At 39.0% G+C, this 14,596-nt stretch overlaps 1 protein-coding gene across 3 annotated transcripts in view; it reads left to right on the top strand.

Moving 5' to 3' along the window:
• Positions 1-14,596, top strand: part of LOC102460847 (serine/threonine-protein kinase TNNI3K) — a 213,073-nt gene that overhangs the window by 46,045 nt on the left and 152,432 nt on the right. For all 3 annotated transcript variants that reach the window (XM_089780463.1, XM_006130399.5, XM_075936240.2), the window contains one exon: positions 1,959-2,069. In XM_089780463.1, the coding sequence (XP_089636589.1) occupies positions 1,959-2,069 (111 nt within the window). The remainder of the gene's footprint in view (positions 1-1,958; positions 2,070-14,596) is intronic.

Below are 14,596 nucleotides of genomic sequence, written 5' to 3' on the forward strand. Positions count from 1 at the left end.
AGCAGTCATAAAGAAAACTTTCACTTGTTTGCAATGCTGCACATTAGCTAATTGCCTTCTGGGAATTTTGTTACCTTACTCTCAAGGACAATGGTGATGACTGATTTGAGAAAATTTTACTTTTTATTTCTTAATTAAAATGATTTGCAGACAGATTCAAATATTCTTGAAAGTAGTTATAGGTGGGACTGATTGTTTTAGTTATATTAGTTCATGCTACTTTGCTCACAATTTTCAAGTTTACAGTGAAATAAATGAAAATTAGGAATATACTTAAAGTTGAGCATTTGCTTAAATGATTTCCTGAATCAAGACCTTGGTCACTCGAGTCACACAATATTTTTTCTAGGCTCTGATTAGATTCCATGGAACTAAGCATTGAAAATTTTGAATTTTGAAATCAACTGTACCATCTGAAATTTCTTTTGGAAGACATCTGAAATTTTAAGGCTTTGGTATTTACTAGCCTTTATCATGCCATAACATGTGTGATATTACAGTTATTTTATATAGAAAACATGGGAAAATATAGCCAGATACTATGGTGTAGTAAGTGTTAGTAAAGGATGACTTTAATGGCATTTCCTCTATCTGGGCTATGACCAGGTTACCTACTGAGATTTGATGAGATCATAGCAGAAGTAGGTAGGCTGGACTGAGTTATCATTTGGAAAAGGAATTCCTAGCTTAGGCCATTTTATTTTCAGATTTTATTTTTTCATTAAATTCAGGTTGAAATATTATATGCAATCATATAGCAACATCTTCCAGAGTCCTGGGCCTAAAAAATTGCTTTGATTTTTTAGAATTAAAATTTGGCATTGAGGGTGGCGTTAGGGAATGCTTTGGTTCATGATTTCATACTGAAGTTGATCATTTCTCCAAGAAGGTGAACACACACATTTTGAACACATGGGTCTGCAGTCACAGCTTTACTGCACATTCTGTAATGCCAGTTCATTCATGGACTTGGCTAGATTTTGTATCCCATATAGGATGAGGGAGCTGCAGTAGTGGCATGAGCTTGAGCATTTTCTACTGTTGTGGTCTTGTTGTTTATTATTTATTACTGTAACATGTACCAGCCCTGGACATAGGCTACAACCCCATTGTGCTGAGCAATCAACACAGAACAACAATCAAGAAATGGTCCCTGCCCCAAAGAGTATACAATATAAGTCTAAGATGTGAGACAATGAATGTATACTGACAGACAGCAGAGTACAAGGAAACAATGAAACAATACTAATCAGCCTGACAGGCTGTGTTTTGTGTTCGGCTATTGGATGCAGAATGGTCATTTGAAGATGGTTTATTTCCAGGCTGGCTGACAGGGCCAATTTCTCAGCTGATGTAAATTACCATAGTTCCATTAGAGTCAGCTGAGGATCTGGTTCAGTATAGGAACAAGTCTACTTTTGCTGTTAGAATAGAGGACTGGCTCCTATTCATGGTTCTGGCACTGAATCACTGAGTGACCCCAAGCAAATCTCTTCAGTCCTCTGTGCTTAAGCTTATCCCTTTGCAAATGAGTTCAGTAATATCCACCTCACCTAGATATTGGCCCTTATAACACACATTTGTGAACTGACCTTAGAGTCTCAACAAACTATTATTACTTATACAATTTCCATTGACATTGTTATATCAGGCAGAAAGATCAGCAGTGTTTTAGTCCATTAGGTTGTCAACAAGGAGACTCATACAAAATACCATCCTCATATTCAACACATTATCTTGTGCATTTGTGGGATTATATTTTAAGATCCTGAGAAGCCTTAGTGTGTCCTTCTGGGTTTGACATTCCAATGGTTCTGATACTTAAAATAATCCATGTAAGCATTTAAAGATGGTTTGGAAGCTAAGTGATATTTAAATATCTCACAAAATCAGGGAAATACACTGTTTTAGAGAAGTTTGTATCCCTAACAGTAACATTTGAAATGTGCACCTTGTAGGACAGTGCAGAACTTGTGACTGCCCTGCTGCATGGTGGAGCTGACATTCAGCAAGTTGGATACGGAGCTCTTACAGCACTTCATATTGCTACAATAGCTGGTCATCATGAGGTATGTTTTTCCTATCTATCCAGGAAATGGTGAAAGTGACTGGCACGATTAATTGGCTCATTTATCTTTTAGCGTGTTACTGCTTAAAACACAGACAAAACAGCACATCAATAACTCAGTAAATCTAAGCTTCATTTACTGGCACTTTGTAACAAGTTGGAGAGGCTATTAGGATTTTAAAAGTTTCTCTTGGTATGTGTGTACAGAATATATATGAATGGATATGCCAGGCATATTCATATATCTCCTGCTCTTTGTATCCAATGTCTTAAACATCTTGTTAGGAGCCAATGCCAATGCCATTCCTTTCTTAATATCGAATAGTTTAACAAAGATTTGTGGTGACAGGAATGCATATGGATACAACTTGTGGGATCATTGCTCTCTCCACAGATCTGTGTATCTGAGGGAAGGCTTCTCTTCATTGTAGAAGTGGGGATGCTGTGGAAGCCTCTCTTCCCCTTCTCCAGAGACTGTAGATCATCGGGGCTACTCAACTTTGGAAGCCCCGGGGACCACAATGATACTCACAGCACATGCCAAGGGCCGCAACTTAAGTGTGGTTGCATATACATGCAAATAGATATGCAAATATATGCAAATAGCTTCTTTCAAACTGACGGGCATGACTACAAAGAGTAAGACAAGACTACACAACACACAGGCCCCATTTAAGTCAGTTCTGCTGATATTAATAAAATGCAATATTTACCTGATTTCCACCTATATGACAGCACTTTTAATGAGCAATGACAGTCCAGGAATTTAAATACTAAACCGCATATCAACAGAAGATCATTCTATTGACTTCTTTTTTGTTTTGGCTCCCACCCTTGAGCCACGTGTTAAGCCCCACATAAACCCAAAGTGCACAGTGGGCCGCAAACAAACAGGCTGCGGGACGCATGTGGCCCACAGGATGCGTGTTGAGTAGCCCTGCTGTAGATTATGCTCCACAAGCTGAGTGCATGTCAGATATTTGGGCTACTCAGATATTCCTGTTTAGTTGTATTATCTTCTCTGTGAATGGTGTCTGGGGATCTCAGGAGCAGCTGCAATCAGGGGAAGTCCCTAATATGTGGGTCCATCAAAGGTGGCGCATTGGCACATGGATAGCCATTGCCTTCTATGGACACTTGAGGTTCCTCCAACCTTAGGCTTGAGCCCTGTGGTCCTCCCTCTCTGACAGAATAATCTGGAGGAACTCAGTGAAGGATTTCTTCCTGCAGAATCTTTTCCTGGGTGGCAGTGGGGGAGGGAGGAAGTAGTTCTGCAGTTCGGTGCTTTTTAGTCCTGAACCTGCTAGTGCATCATTTTTCATCTCAGCCTCAATTCTGTCACTTCTCATATCATCTCATTTGCATTGCCCTGGAAACAATTCACCCAATCTTATTTATTTTTTTAAAAATATATCTTTCTTGAAGCAATTAATGTTACATGTGCAGAATAACTTTTGGAATGAAGAATTTGCAGTTGCAAACATAATCATAAATGCTCAATTACTTGTGTTCTCATTTCCTCTGCTTAAGTTGAAATGACTGACTTTTACAAAACAACAAAACTAGGCTAACCTGTGGAAACAGACACTTCACATTTCCTTAAATAGGGCTTGTAAGCAAGAAATGCAGGATAATAACAAGATGTCACAAAGAAGGTCATGTAGCACACATTGATGACTAGATTGACAGTTGTGTGATCAAAAGCAACGAGGAGTCCTGTGGCACCTTATAGACTAACAGATTTATTGGAGCATAAGCTTTTGTGGACAAAGACCCACTTTGTCAGATTCATGTCAGATGCACAAAACAAATCTTTGCCCACAAAAGCTTATGCTCCAATAAATCTGTTAGCCTATAAGGTGCCACAACACTCTTCATCACTTTGCAGATTCAGACTAACATGGCTACCCCTCTGATAGTTGTGTGGTCAGTAGTGCAGCCATATTCACTTCATTTGCATTTAAAAATATCCACTCTTTGATCTCAATACGAGGATTGCAATTGAAGGTTTCTCCAAGCAACTGTGTGATGCAGTTAAAAAGGCATGTTGAAAATTTGTCCCATGTTATATTAGGATGGCATTCCTCAACCTTCTTCTGTATTCCCCTTTCTTATACAGCTGGGACCACTCAGTTTATGGGAAGGACCAGGAGCGGAGACAACCCTAGGGGAAACACTTGCTTTGGGGAAGGAATTTCTTTCTAAACTTGATATTTTTAAAATACTTTTATTGGAAAGCAACTCAGACTTCAGCTCAGTTCCTAGCAGAGACATGTCAACATCTCCAGAACTAACTCCCTGGTTTGTACTAATTGGAACCTTTGTTGGCATGCTCATTAGAGAGGATAAGACTGAATGAACACAAGGTCCATATAGGTTCATGCTGAAGCACACTGGCGCTATGGGATGTGTGTGGGGGGGTGCAGGTGTTCTGCAACTGAGCAATTTTTTTCAGTCAACCCAGCCCTTTTTTAAACTGCTAAATTCAGCAGGGAGCAAGGTAGGAATGTAAGATTAAATAACTAACACACATGGAAGAGAAAAACAGTACAGGTTGAACCTCCCTAGTCTGGCACCCTCAGGACCTGATGGTGCCGAACCAAAGAATTTGCTGAGTCACAGGAGGTCAATATTGTTTAGGGGTATGTCTACACAGCATGCTTATTTCAAAATAAACAATTCTGGAATAGTTATTCTGAAATAGTTTATTTTGAAATAGCACATCTATACTGCAGGGAAGCCTCAAAATTAGTCTGAGGCAAGCTTCCCTAATGTAGAAGTGTTATCTGAATTTAGAGCCCCAGGAGGCACTGGGGAGGAATAACTTAGAATGGCCCTGCTGAGGGACTATTTCAAAATAGTAGCAGTTGAACATCTACTCATGCCTTATTTTGAAATAGGTATTTCAGAATAGGCGTTATTCCTCGAAGAATGAGGTTTACAGATTTTAGAATTTTTTCAAAATGACAAATGGCTGTGTAGATGCTTGCATTATTATTTTGAAATAACACTAGTTATCTCAAAATAACGGTGCAGTGTAAATGCACCCTCGCAGCATTACCAACCCTTCCACTGCTTGCTGGACTCTTTAGTAGACATTTAATGGTAAATTAGAGCTAAATAATAACACAGAACACTGAGAGCTGGTGGCTGTAAACAAGCTTTATGGGACTGCAGGACACTTGGCCACACCTATGATAAGTGGAAATCCAGCTAACTAAAACTATGCTGAACCATGGATGTTGCCAGACCAGAGAGTGCTAAACTAAAGAAGTTCAACCTGTACTGTGAAAGTACTTACTGTAATGACTGTAAAGCTTTTCATGATATAATTAAAACAAGGAAGTTCAGATATAAGTTTTAAAATGTCATTCATCTTGCATTACAAAGCTTTTCATGATATAATTAAAACAAGGAAGTTCAGATATAAGATTTAAAATGTCATTTATCTTGCATTACAAACATCACCAAAATTGACACTTAGAAATTGTAATGGAATTGTTTATCCCACAGACTTTGAAAATTTCAGAAGCAATAAAATTGTGTTTATATTTTCATGTGGCTGCCATCTTGGGCTCACTCCACTTGTGAACTTTTGAAACAGTCCTGTTTACTCGGAAGGCAAGTCAGCTCACCTCTTTACTATCTCCCTTTGAAATCAGGGGAACTTTAATGCTTAGCCTGTTAGGAGTGTTTTTAATGTTATATAAGCACCCAGCTGCAGCTTAGGTATCTAAAATACCTTGAATATTTGGCACTGTCTAAAACTTTATGTGCTGCTTATCACAATGGGCCTCAATTCTGTCTGGAGTCTCTAGGCACTAACATAATGTAAATATTAACTACAGCAACCTTCTCCCAGGGAAATTTAAATGCACTTCGCAAAACCAGCACCAGCAATATTCACTTCCTCAGCACTTCCAATAGAAACAGAAATTCTGTGCTCTATTAAGCTCTGTCTATAGTCATATTCTGACCATAGGAGCCCTACTGGTGGAGACTGACTTGTGAAAGAGCTGAATCATACCATAGGCGAACTATGACTTTGACACCCACTCACGCCTCCCCTCCCAAACACACATTCAATATAGAGAAAAATGAGAAGTTGATGTTGAAATGTTACCTTTATTTATATGCAAATCTAAATAAACATAGATTTTCCCTACTTTTCATTTAGGGTACGTCTAGACTACATGCCTCTGTCGCCAGAGGCATGTAGATTAGGCTACTAGGCATAGGAAAATGAAGCGGCAATTTAAATAATCGCCGCTTCATTTAAATTTACATGGCTGCCACGCTGAGCCGACAAACAGCTGATCAGCTGTTTGTCGGCTCAGCGCGGTAGTCTGGACGCGTGGGGGTCGACATCAAAGGCATTTGTCTCATCCCAGGAGGCATACCTGGGTGGTAAACCTCATCGCAGGAGGCATACTTGGGTGGTTGACAAATGCCTTTGATGTCGACCCCCGCACGTCCAGACTACCGCGCTGAGCCGACAAACAGCTAATCAGCTGTTTGTCGGCTCAGCGCGGCAGCCATGTAAATTTAAATGAAGTGGCGATTATTTAAATCACCGCTTCATTTTCCTATGCCCGGTAGCCTAATCTACATGCCTCTGGCGATAGAGGCATGTAGTCTAGACGTACCCCAAGTCTCACACAATTATACTGTATAGGATAAACCACCCAGTAACTGACACTTTAAATATGCAACTGTTTTGGGTTGTACACAGTGTTTCTGGGCAGCGCTATAAACAGTTGCATTTTGAGTTGTAACTATCTTCCTTCCAAAAGAACTGATTTTGGGGAAGCTGTGAAAAACTTTATTTCTTGATACCGAAGGATCACTTCAGCATTATCTTCAACAGCAGATTTTGAAGCATCTATAAAATGGATGATCATTGTCATCTGCTTGATCTGACTTGCATCTGGTGTGCAGTCCAGAATAATTAAAATGTATTTTGTACATGGGGCAGCTTCTAAGATTTTCTCTTAAATACCATTTACTAGGCATCGAATCAGCTCATTCTGCAGTTTTTTTCCAAAGTAATGAACCTGAGTTTCATGGTCACTTATTTTATGCAGATGCCCTTTTGTGACTGCAAAACTGTTTCAATTATCAAACTAGAGAACAATAATAATAGTATTCTACTTTACTTTTTTTAAATTAAAAATAAATGAATCAAAATTATTATTAAGAACGATTAAATATGGAATACATGTATGGAAAGAAAAAAATATATAAATTTGCAGTGCCATAGGTTATTAGAGTATGTAGCTCTTTACTTATTGAAATCTTTCCTGATGAGTTACTGCACATACAACGACATCATAGTAACATAAATTAAAATTTACCAGACTTGTTTTATAATTGTAATGTTCACTTAAAACTATTTAAAAAATTAAACAGAAGGCCAGAATTTCTGTTGTTGAACAAGATTGCAATTGGAAAGAAAAAGAATGTATGTGATAAGTGGTATTTGTTAACATTAGCAAGCAGGTATTCGAAAATCAGGGTTTTATTACTTTAAGAACATAAGAATGGCCATACTGGGTCAGGCAAAAGTCCATCTAGCCCATTATCCTGTCTTCTGACAGTGGTCAATGCCAGATGCCTCAGATGTAGTAAACAGAACAGATAGTCATTAGGCGATCCCTCTTCTGTCATCCATTTTTAGCATATGTCAAACAAAGGCTAGGGACACCATTCCTACCCATCCTGACTAATAAGTATTGATGGACGTATCCTCCATGAATTTATCTAGTTCTTTTTTGAACCCTGTTAAAGTCCTGGTCTTCACAACATCCTTTATCAAGGAGTTCCACAGGTTGACTATGTGTTGCATGAAGAAAAACGTCCTTTTTTTGTTTAAAACCTGCTACCTATTAATTTAATTTGATGACCCGTAGTTATAGAAACAAGAAAATAACTTTTCCTTATTCAATTTCTCCATACCTGTCATGATTTTACAGACCTCTATTATATCCCCCCTTAGTCTCCTTTTTTCTAAGCTGAAAAGTCACATTTTTTTAAATCTCTCTTCATATGGCACCCATTCCAAACCCATTCCAAAATATTTTTTTTGCCCCTTTCTGAACCTTTTCCAATGCCAATATTATTTTTTTAAGATGAAGTGACCACCTTTGTATGCAGTATTTAATATGAGGACCTACCATGGATTTATAACATGGATTTATAACTTTAACAGTAATAATCTACAGTGTAATCTTTGTTATCCGGCATTCTGTTAACCAGAAAACTTTGTTAACCAATATTGCCCCAGCCACAATACTGTCACATCTTCAGGCGCTTAGGCCTGGTTTGGTTTACCGTGATTGGCTTAACAATTTTTTATGTAAGAAGTACTAATCATCTTTAACTCAAAATAGAAATGTGAGACCAACTGCCTCACACTACAAAACTTCCAATATTAAAAACTTGATTTTTTCTATTATTGTCCATTGGTTTTTCCTAGGTTTATGGGACCCTCAGATAACTGGAATTTTTAGATAACTAGAATGCCCTAATCCCTGAGAGTGCCAGATAACACAGGTTTTACTGTACAATAAATACACAATCTTAATCTTATGATTACTTATGATTCTCCTTTTACAATCTTGTTAAAACCTCTTGCCAAATTTTCAAGTCCAACACAATACAAATACTTTGTGGGCACAGCATCTGCAGGATCACTTCTTGTAACATGGCAGAACAGCTATTGCTGGTTGCTGACCAGCCTTCACTAAGTGGCAAGCAACGCTGACTGAACTCTATGATTAGTCAACACTGATCTTCTGGGAATGACTGAACTGCTATGCCATGACACATATTAATTGTATTTTACATAGATAGCCATGCTCTATAATGTGAAATAAATATTATAACTCAAGTGTTGACATTGCAATGATATACTGTTTCACAAATATAATATTTGATACTTTTGTTTATAAGAGATAACACATTAACATACATTTTTAAATCGAGAAAAAAATCACTGCTGTCTAATTTGGCACCCTGGAAAGCCAGGTGCCCCAAGTGAACACTTAGTTCACCTATATAGCTAGGCTGGCCTGCCTCTAAATATTAAAAGTGATGACTACCAAAGACATCACAATGAGAATAACTCCAAATGTTACTTTTGCATTGATTGTTTGGGAGCTAGAGATAGAAAATGTAAAGATAAGTCACACTAAAGCCTGGTGCTACCTCTGAAATCTGTGCAGATGTGACAAAGTGAGAAAAAGGATAAAGCACTTTACAGTTAGTCACACACAAAAACTCAATTAAAAAGCTGTTATTCTTCAATGTTTCGGTCAGCAACTCCAACAGTTATCAGGGGACAAATCAATTTGCAGCATCTGTAAGCAACTATTTAAATCTGTGGATGGAGAAGCATGCTAATAGAGTAGACTGACATTAAATACTTTATTTTGAAGGTTGGCTTTTCAGGGAGTATGTTTTGCTGATGCTCTTAGTGTTTGTTTTTTAGCATTACATTCTTAAACTCATGAGACATCATGTCATTCCCTTCATTAGTCAAGTATATTCCCGTGTCTTGTTGTTTACTCACTAGAAATGCTTCCTAGTGTATCCTGTCTCAAAAAAGAAAATACTGTTAACAGTGTATGAAATATATATATGTGTGTACCCAATCATTTTGTGCAAGAATTATAATAGGCAAGTTAGCAGAAGTCTTCTTAGTTTTAACATCCTTTCATCTTCTCTGAAATGTGCTTTGTGTTTTGTGTGTGTGGACTGTGGCCTGTGAGATACTTATGTACAGAGTGATATTTTGCCTTGCTGGGGGCATGGTCATTAAGGGAATTGTTTATATTCTTTAATGGAGCCCCAAGTATCTAAGGTACAATCTTTAGTATATATTAATAAAACAATTTCTATCTTTTCAAAAATACAATGGCTATCAAGTAAGACTGTCTGATCATATTTTCTTATTGATTTTGTTGTCTTCCTCATTATACTGGATGCTCATTTGATTGGGCTATTTACTGGACTCATTTTAATAGCTCATTATTTCCTAAAAGTGTTATTCACAACTGGTACGGTGCCAGGCAGACTTTTATAGAATCCCTTTTTCTACCATAAATAGGCCCCACTGTGGCACTCAGATGTAGAGGCAGTCCCCGGGTTACGTACAAGATAGGGACTGTAGGTTTGTTCTTAAGTTGAATTTGTATGTAAGTCGGAACTGGTACATATTGTAGGGGAAACTCTAGCCATACATTTCTTCAGAGCTCAGTTTTATTCTCCCACACCTCACTTCCCTCAGTCCTTTATTCTCAAGCTGAGGTGTCTGCTGAGAAAAGCCTCTCCGCGTCTCCCTGGTCTGCTGGGGGAAAGCAGCTAGTGCGGGGTTGCCTCACCCCGTTTGTAAGTAGGGATCCGATATAAGTCGGATCCATGTAACCCGGGGACTGCCTGTATTAGTATGGTTCTCTCTCTCTCTCTGTGTAGTTACATTGACAACACTGTATTTTGGTCCAGGCTCAAGGTCATATTTTGCTAGACAGTCCCAAAATTGAACCATGTTTATGGACATAGGCACATATATTCATCTTAAATATATTTTAATGGGCAAAGCAGCACATACATTCATCTTAAATTTTAACCTTGCCATTCCAGCACTAGTGAGTACCGTGTCACTAGTTTTTAAGCTTTGACAGCCAAAAAGAGGTGTTCTGGATCTATTTCATAGTCTATAGCAAAGGTGATCTTTGGGAATTGTCTAATGAATAACTTTACATTGTGCTGTACATCATTTGCATTGATGATGATTGGAAAGTTGCCATCTATGCGATAGCTATACGAAATTGGATGAGCATTAAGTTGTTTGGGCCCTGGGCCTAAATACCAGTCCAAGATTGCTGCAAGTTGATTTATCTCTCCAGTGACAGTGTATTGAGCAAAGACTCTTTTAATTAAGATTTTGAAATAATTGTTTGCTCTTTATGCATTTTAAAACATTAAAATAAGTGCATGTAATTTTTCAAATTTTACTGTCTATTCATCAGAGCTGGTCTTAGGGGCTGCTGACAGAGCTGGCCTTAGGGGCGGGCTGCAACCGCATTTCAGCCTGACCTCCCATATCCTTCCCCCAGATTTCCCTGGTTACAAATTTTCCCCAGTGTTTGTTTTTGTTTTTTCGCCCAGGGCTGCCAATTGGTTAGGACCGGCCCTGCATTTCATGATAAAATAAGAAATCCTGTGCATGCTACGTCACAGCACAGTATCCTTGTATGCGTGTAATATGAGTGAAGATCATCCCAGTGCAGAAGGCTAGTCACCATTTTATTTCCATTTAAGCACTCCAAGTAGGGCTTACTGGGGACAGATTTGAATAAATCTTAGGGGCATCCTGTGTTTAGAGGGGAACGTCATCAATCTCTGAAAATATACTATATTGAAAAATATTTTTACCAAATGCAGAAGGCATAAGAATCAGTTACAACTACAGATTTTTATATATTAAAAATAAAGAAATATATATTTTCAAGTGAAATCTGTGCTATATTGGTGCATACTTAATGCTGTTTCTCAGTGGTTCTCAAGTAGGGGTATGCAGAGATCTTCCAGGAGTATATCTACTCATCTAGAGCTGATTGATTTATACCACAGGCTACATGAAAAACACTAGTGATATCAGTGCAAACTAACATTTCATAGTTGTTTATATGGCTCCATATTATTATACACTAAAATGCAAGTAAAATGTTTATATTCCAATTGGTTTACTGTATTTTATAATTATATGGCAGAAATGAGAACGTAAGCAATCTTTCAGTGTGCTGACACCTTGTTTTTTTATGTCATATGCAGTTTTAGTTCTGATTTTTTTAAAGAAGCAGTTTTTAAGTGAGGTGCAACTTAGGGTATGTCTACACTGCCATCCTAGTTCGAACTAGGGTGGCTAATGTAGGCATTCGAAGTTGCAAATGAAGCCCGGGATTTAAATATCCCGGGTTTCATTTGTATCTTGCCAGGCGCCGCCATTTTTAAATCCCCATTAGTGCGGACTCCGTGCCCGCGGTTACCCACGGCACGGAGTAGGTAGTTCGAATTAGGCTCTCTAATTCAAACTACCGGTATACCTCGTTCCACGAGGAGTAATGGTAGTTCGAATTAGAGAGCCTAATTCGAACTACCTACTCCGTGCCGCATGTAGCCGCGGGCACGGAGTCCGCACTAACGGGGATTTAAAAATGGCGGCGCCCGGCAAGATGCAAATGAAGCCCGGGATATTTAAATCCCAGGCTTCATTTGCAACTTCGAATGCCTACATTAACCACCGTAGTTCGAACTAGGGTAGACATACCCTTAGGGATATGTAAGACACATCAGTCTCTTCAAAGGGGCACAGTGAGTGGCCTGGTAAGGTTCAGAGCCACTGCTATATGTGCCTTTGGAACAAGAGACCCTATGCTTCAAAAATTACCCCCCAAATGATTTTTTTTTCACTTTGGTATAATTCAAAAGAAACAAATTATTTTGATGATAATTACTGGATTTAAATATTTATAGAAAATTGCATATGATCAATCTGGCATGGACATAGTGTTGCTCTTTTGAGTGACCCCTGAGAATTTCCATTTCTGTGATTGGCACCTTCTGGCGTTGATCAGTGGAATATGCTAGAAAACAAGGTAAATGGGCCACTTGCTTCTCCCTCTTCTCCTTTGGAGATTATTCTGACAACGTAGAGGAGGATGGCCCCTCCCACTCTTCCGTTCCTTTTAAGTCACTGAAGGTGCAGCAAGCTCAGATCACAGCGAGTGTCTGTCCTCAATGCTTCCCTCATCTGTTTCTTTTTAATTCTTCCTTTTCAAGGGCTATTTTCTTTTTGCTTAGTTAGATTAACATTAGCAAAGGTTTCCTTAGTTTAGTAAGAAGAACAAAGACGAAATGATACCTATTAGGAATGGCTATCATTAGAACGAGAGAGTTGCTTCACATCCCAGTGCTGTTAGGGTAGGCTTGACAGGCCTAGTCAATTAAGTCTGACAATGTGTGAATCCAGCATTAACTTTGAATATCAATGGAAGTTTTGTTACTGATTTTAAGTAGGTAGGATTTCACCCATTGTACTTGTTTTTGCTGCTGTCCCTGTTTGTGTTTGACATTGGGAAATGAGAGACATTTGACACAATTCAGTGATAAGAATGAAAGCAGAAAGTAATAGTAAAAATTATTAATTCTAATGAAATCAACACTTAGGATACCCTGATCTGTTGTTCATGTTTCAGGTGGAGTGCAATGAGAAGGTATCCTGGAGCATTGTTCCCCATCATGCTGGGATTATCATTGGGGTAGACCATTGATAAAATTCTTCAATTTGATATTCATTCACTAATGGCCTAGATTGTGCATCAGACTTTGGCTCTTTTTTTTTTTTTTGTAATTTTTTTGTAATGTAAAGTCTAGCTGTCTAATCAGGCCCAACGGGTAGTGATTAATGGCTCGATGTCAGGTTAGCAGTCAGTTTCTAGCGGAGTGCCCCAAAGATCGGGTCTAGTGTCGGTTTTGTTCAACATCTTTATTAATTACTTGGATGAGGGGATGGTTTGCACCTTCAGCAAGTTTGTGGATGACACTAAGCTAGGGGGAGGGTCCAGAGTGACTTAGACAGATTAGAGGATTGAGCCAAAAGATATCTGTTGAGTTTCAACATGGACAAGTGTAGAGTCCCGCACTTGGGACGGAAGAATCCCAAGCATTGTTACAGGCTGGGGATGAACTGGTTTAGTAAAAGTTTTTCAGAAAAGGACCTGGGGATTACAGTGGATGAGAAGCTGTATATGAGTCAACAGTGTGCCCTTGTAGCCAAGAAGGCTAATGGCATAATAGGTTGCATTAGGAGGAGCATTGCCAGCAAATCTAGAGAAGTGATTATTCCCCTTTATTTGGCTCTGGTGAGGCCATTGTATCCAGTTCTACCCCCCTCCCTCCCCCACTATAGAAAGGATGTGGACGCATTGAAGAGCTTTCAGTGGAGGGCAACCAAAATGATGAGGGGGCTGGAGCACATGACCTATAAGGAGAGGCTGAGGGATTTGGGTTTGTTTAATCTGCAGAAGAGAAGAGTGGGGGGGGGGGGGGATTTGATAGCAGCCTTCAGCTTCCTGAAGGGAGGTTCCAAAGAGGATGGAGAGAGGCTGTTCTCAGTGATGACAAATGGCAGAACAAGGAGCAATGGTCTCAAGTTACAGTGGGGGCGGTCTAGGTTGGATATTAGGAAAAACTATTTCACTAGGAGGGTACTGAAGCATTGGAATGGGTTACCTAAGGAGGTGGTAGAAACTCCATCCATAGAAGTTTTTAAGTCTTGGCTTGACAAAGCCTTGGCTGGGTTGATTTAGTTGGGATTGGTCCTGCTTTGGGTAGGGAGCTGGACTTGATGACCTCCTGAAGTCTCTTCCAGCTCTATGATTCTACTTCATCACAGTCCTCTCTGTGAAATGAGGAACGTGTTCACTGAAGGAGTAGTCTGGCATGAAATCATTCACTGAGTCACAG

This window comes from Pelodiscus sinensis, chromosome 9, assembly GCF_052426305.1.
Source record: "Pelodiscus sinensis isolate ZL-2025 chromosome 9, ASM5242630v1, whole genome shotgun sequence".
Taxonomy (NCBI): Eukaryota; Metazoa; Chordata; order Testudines; family Trionychidae; genus Pelodiscus; species Pelodiscus sinensis.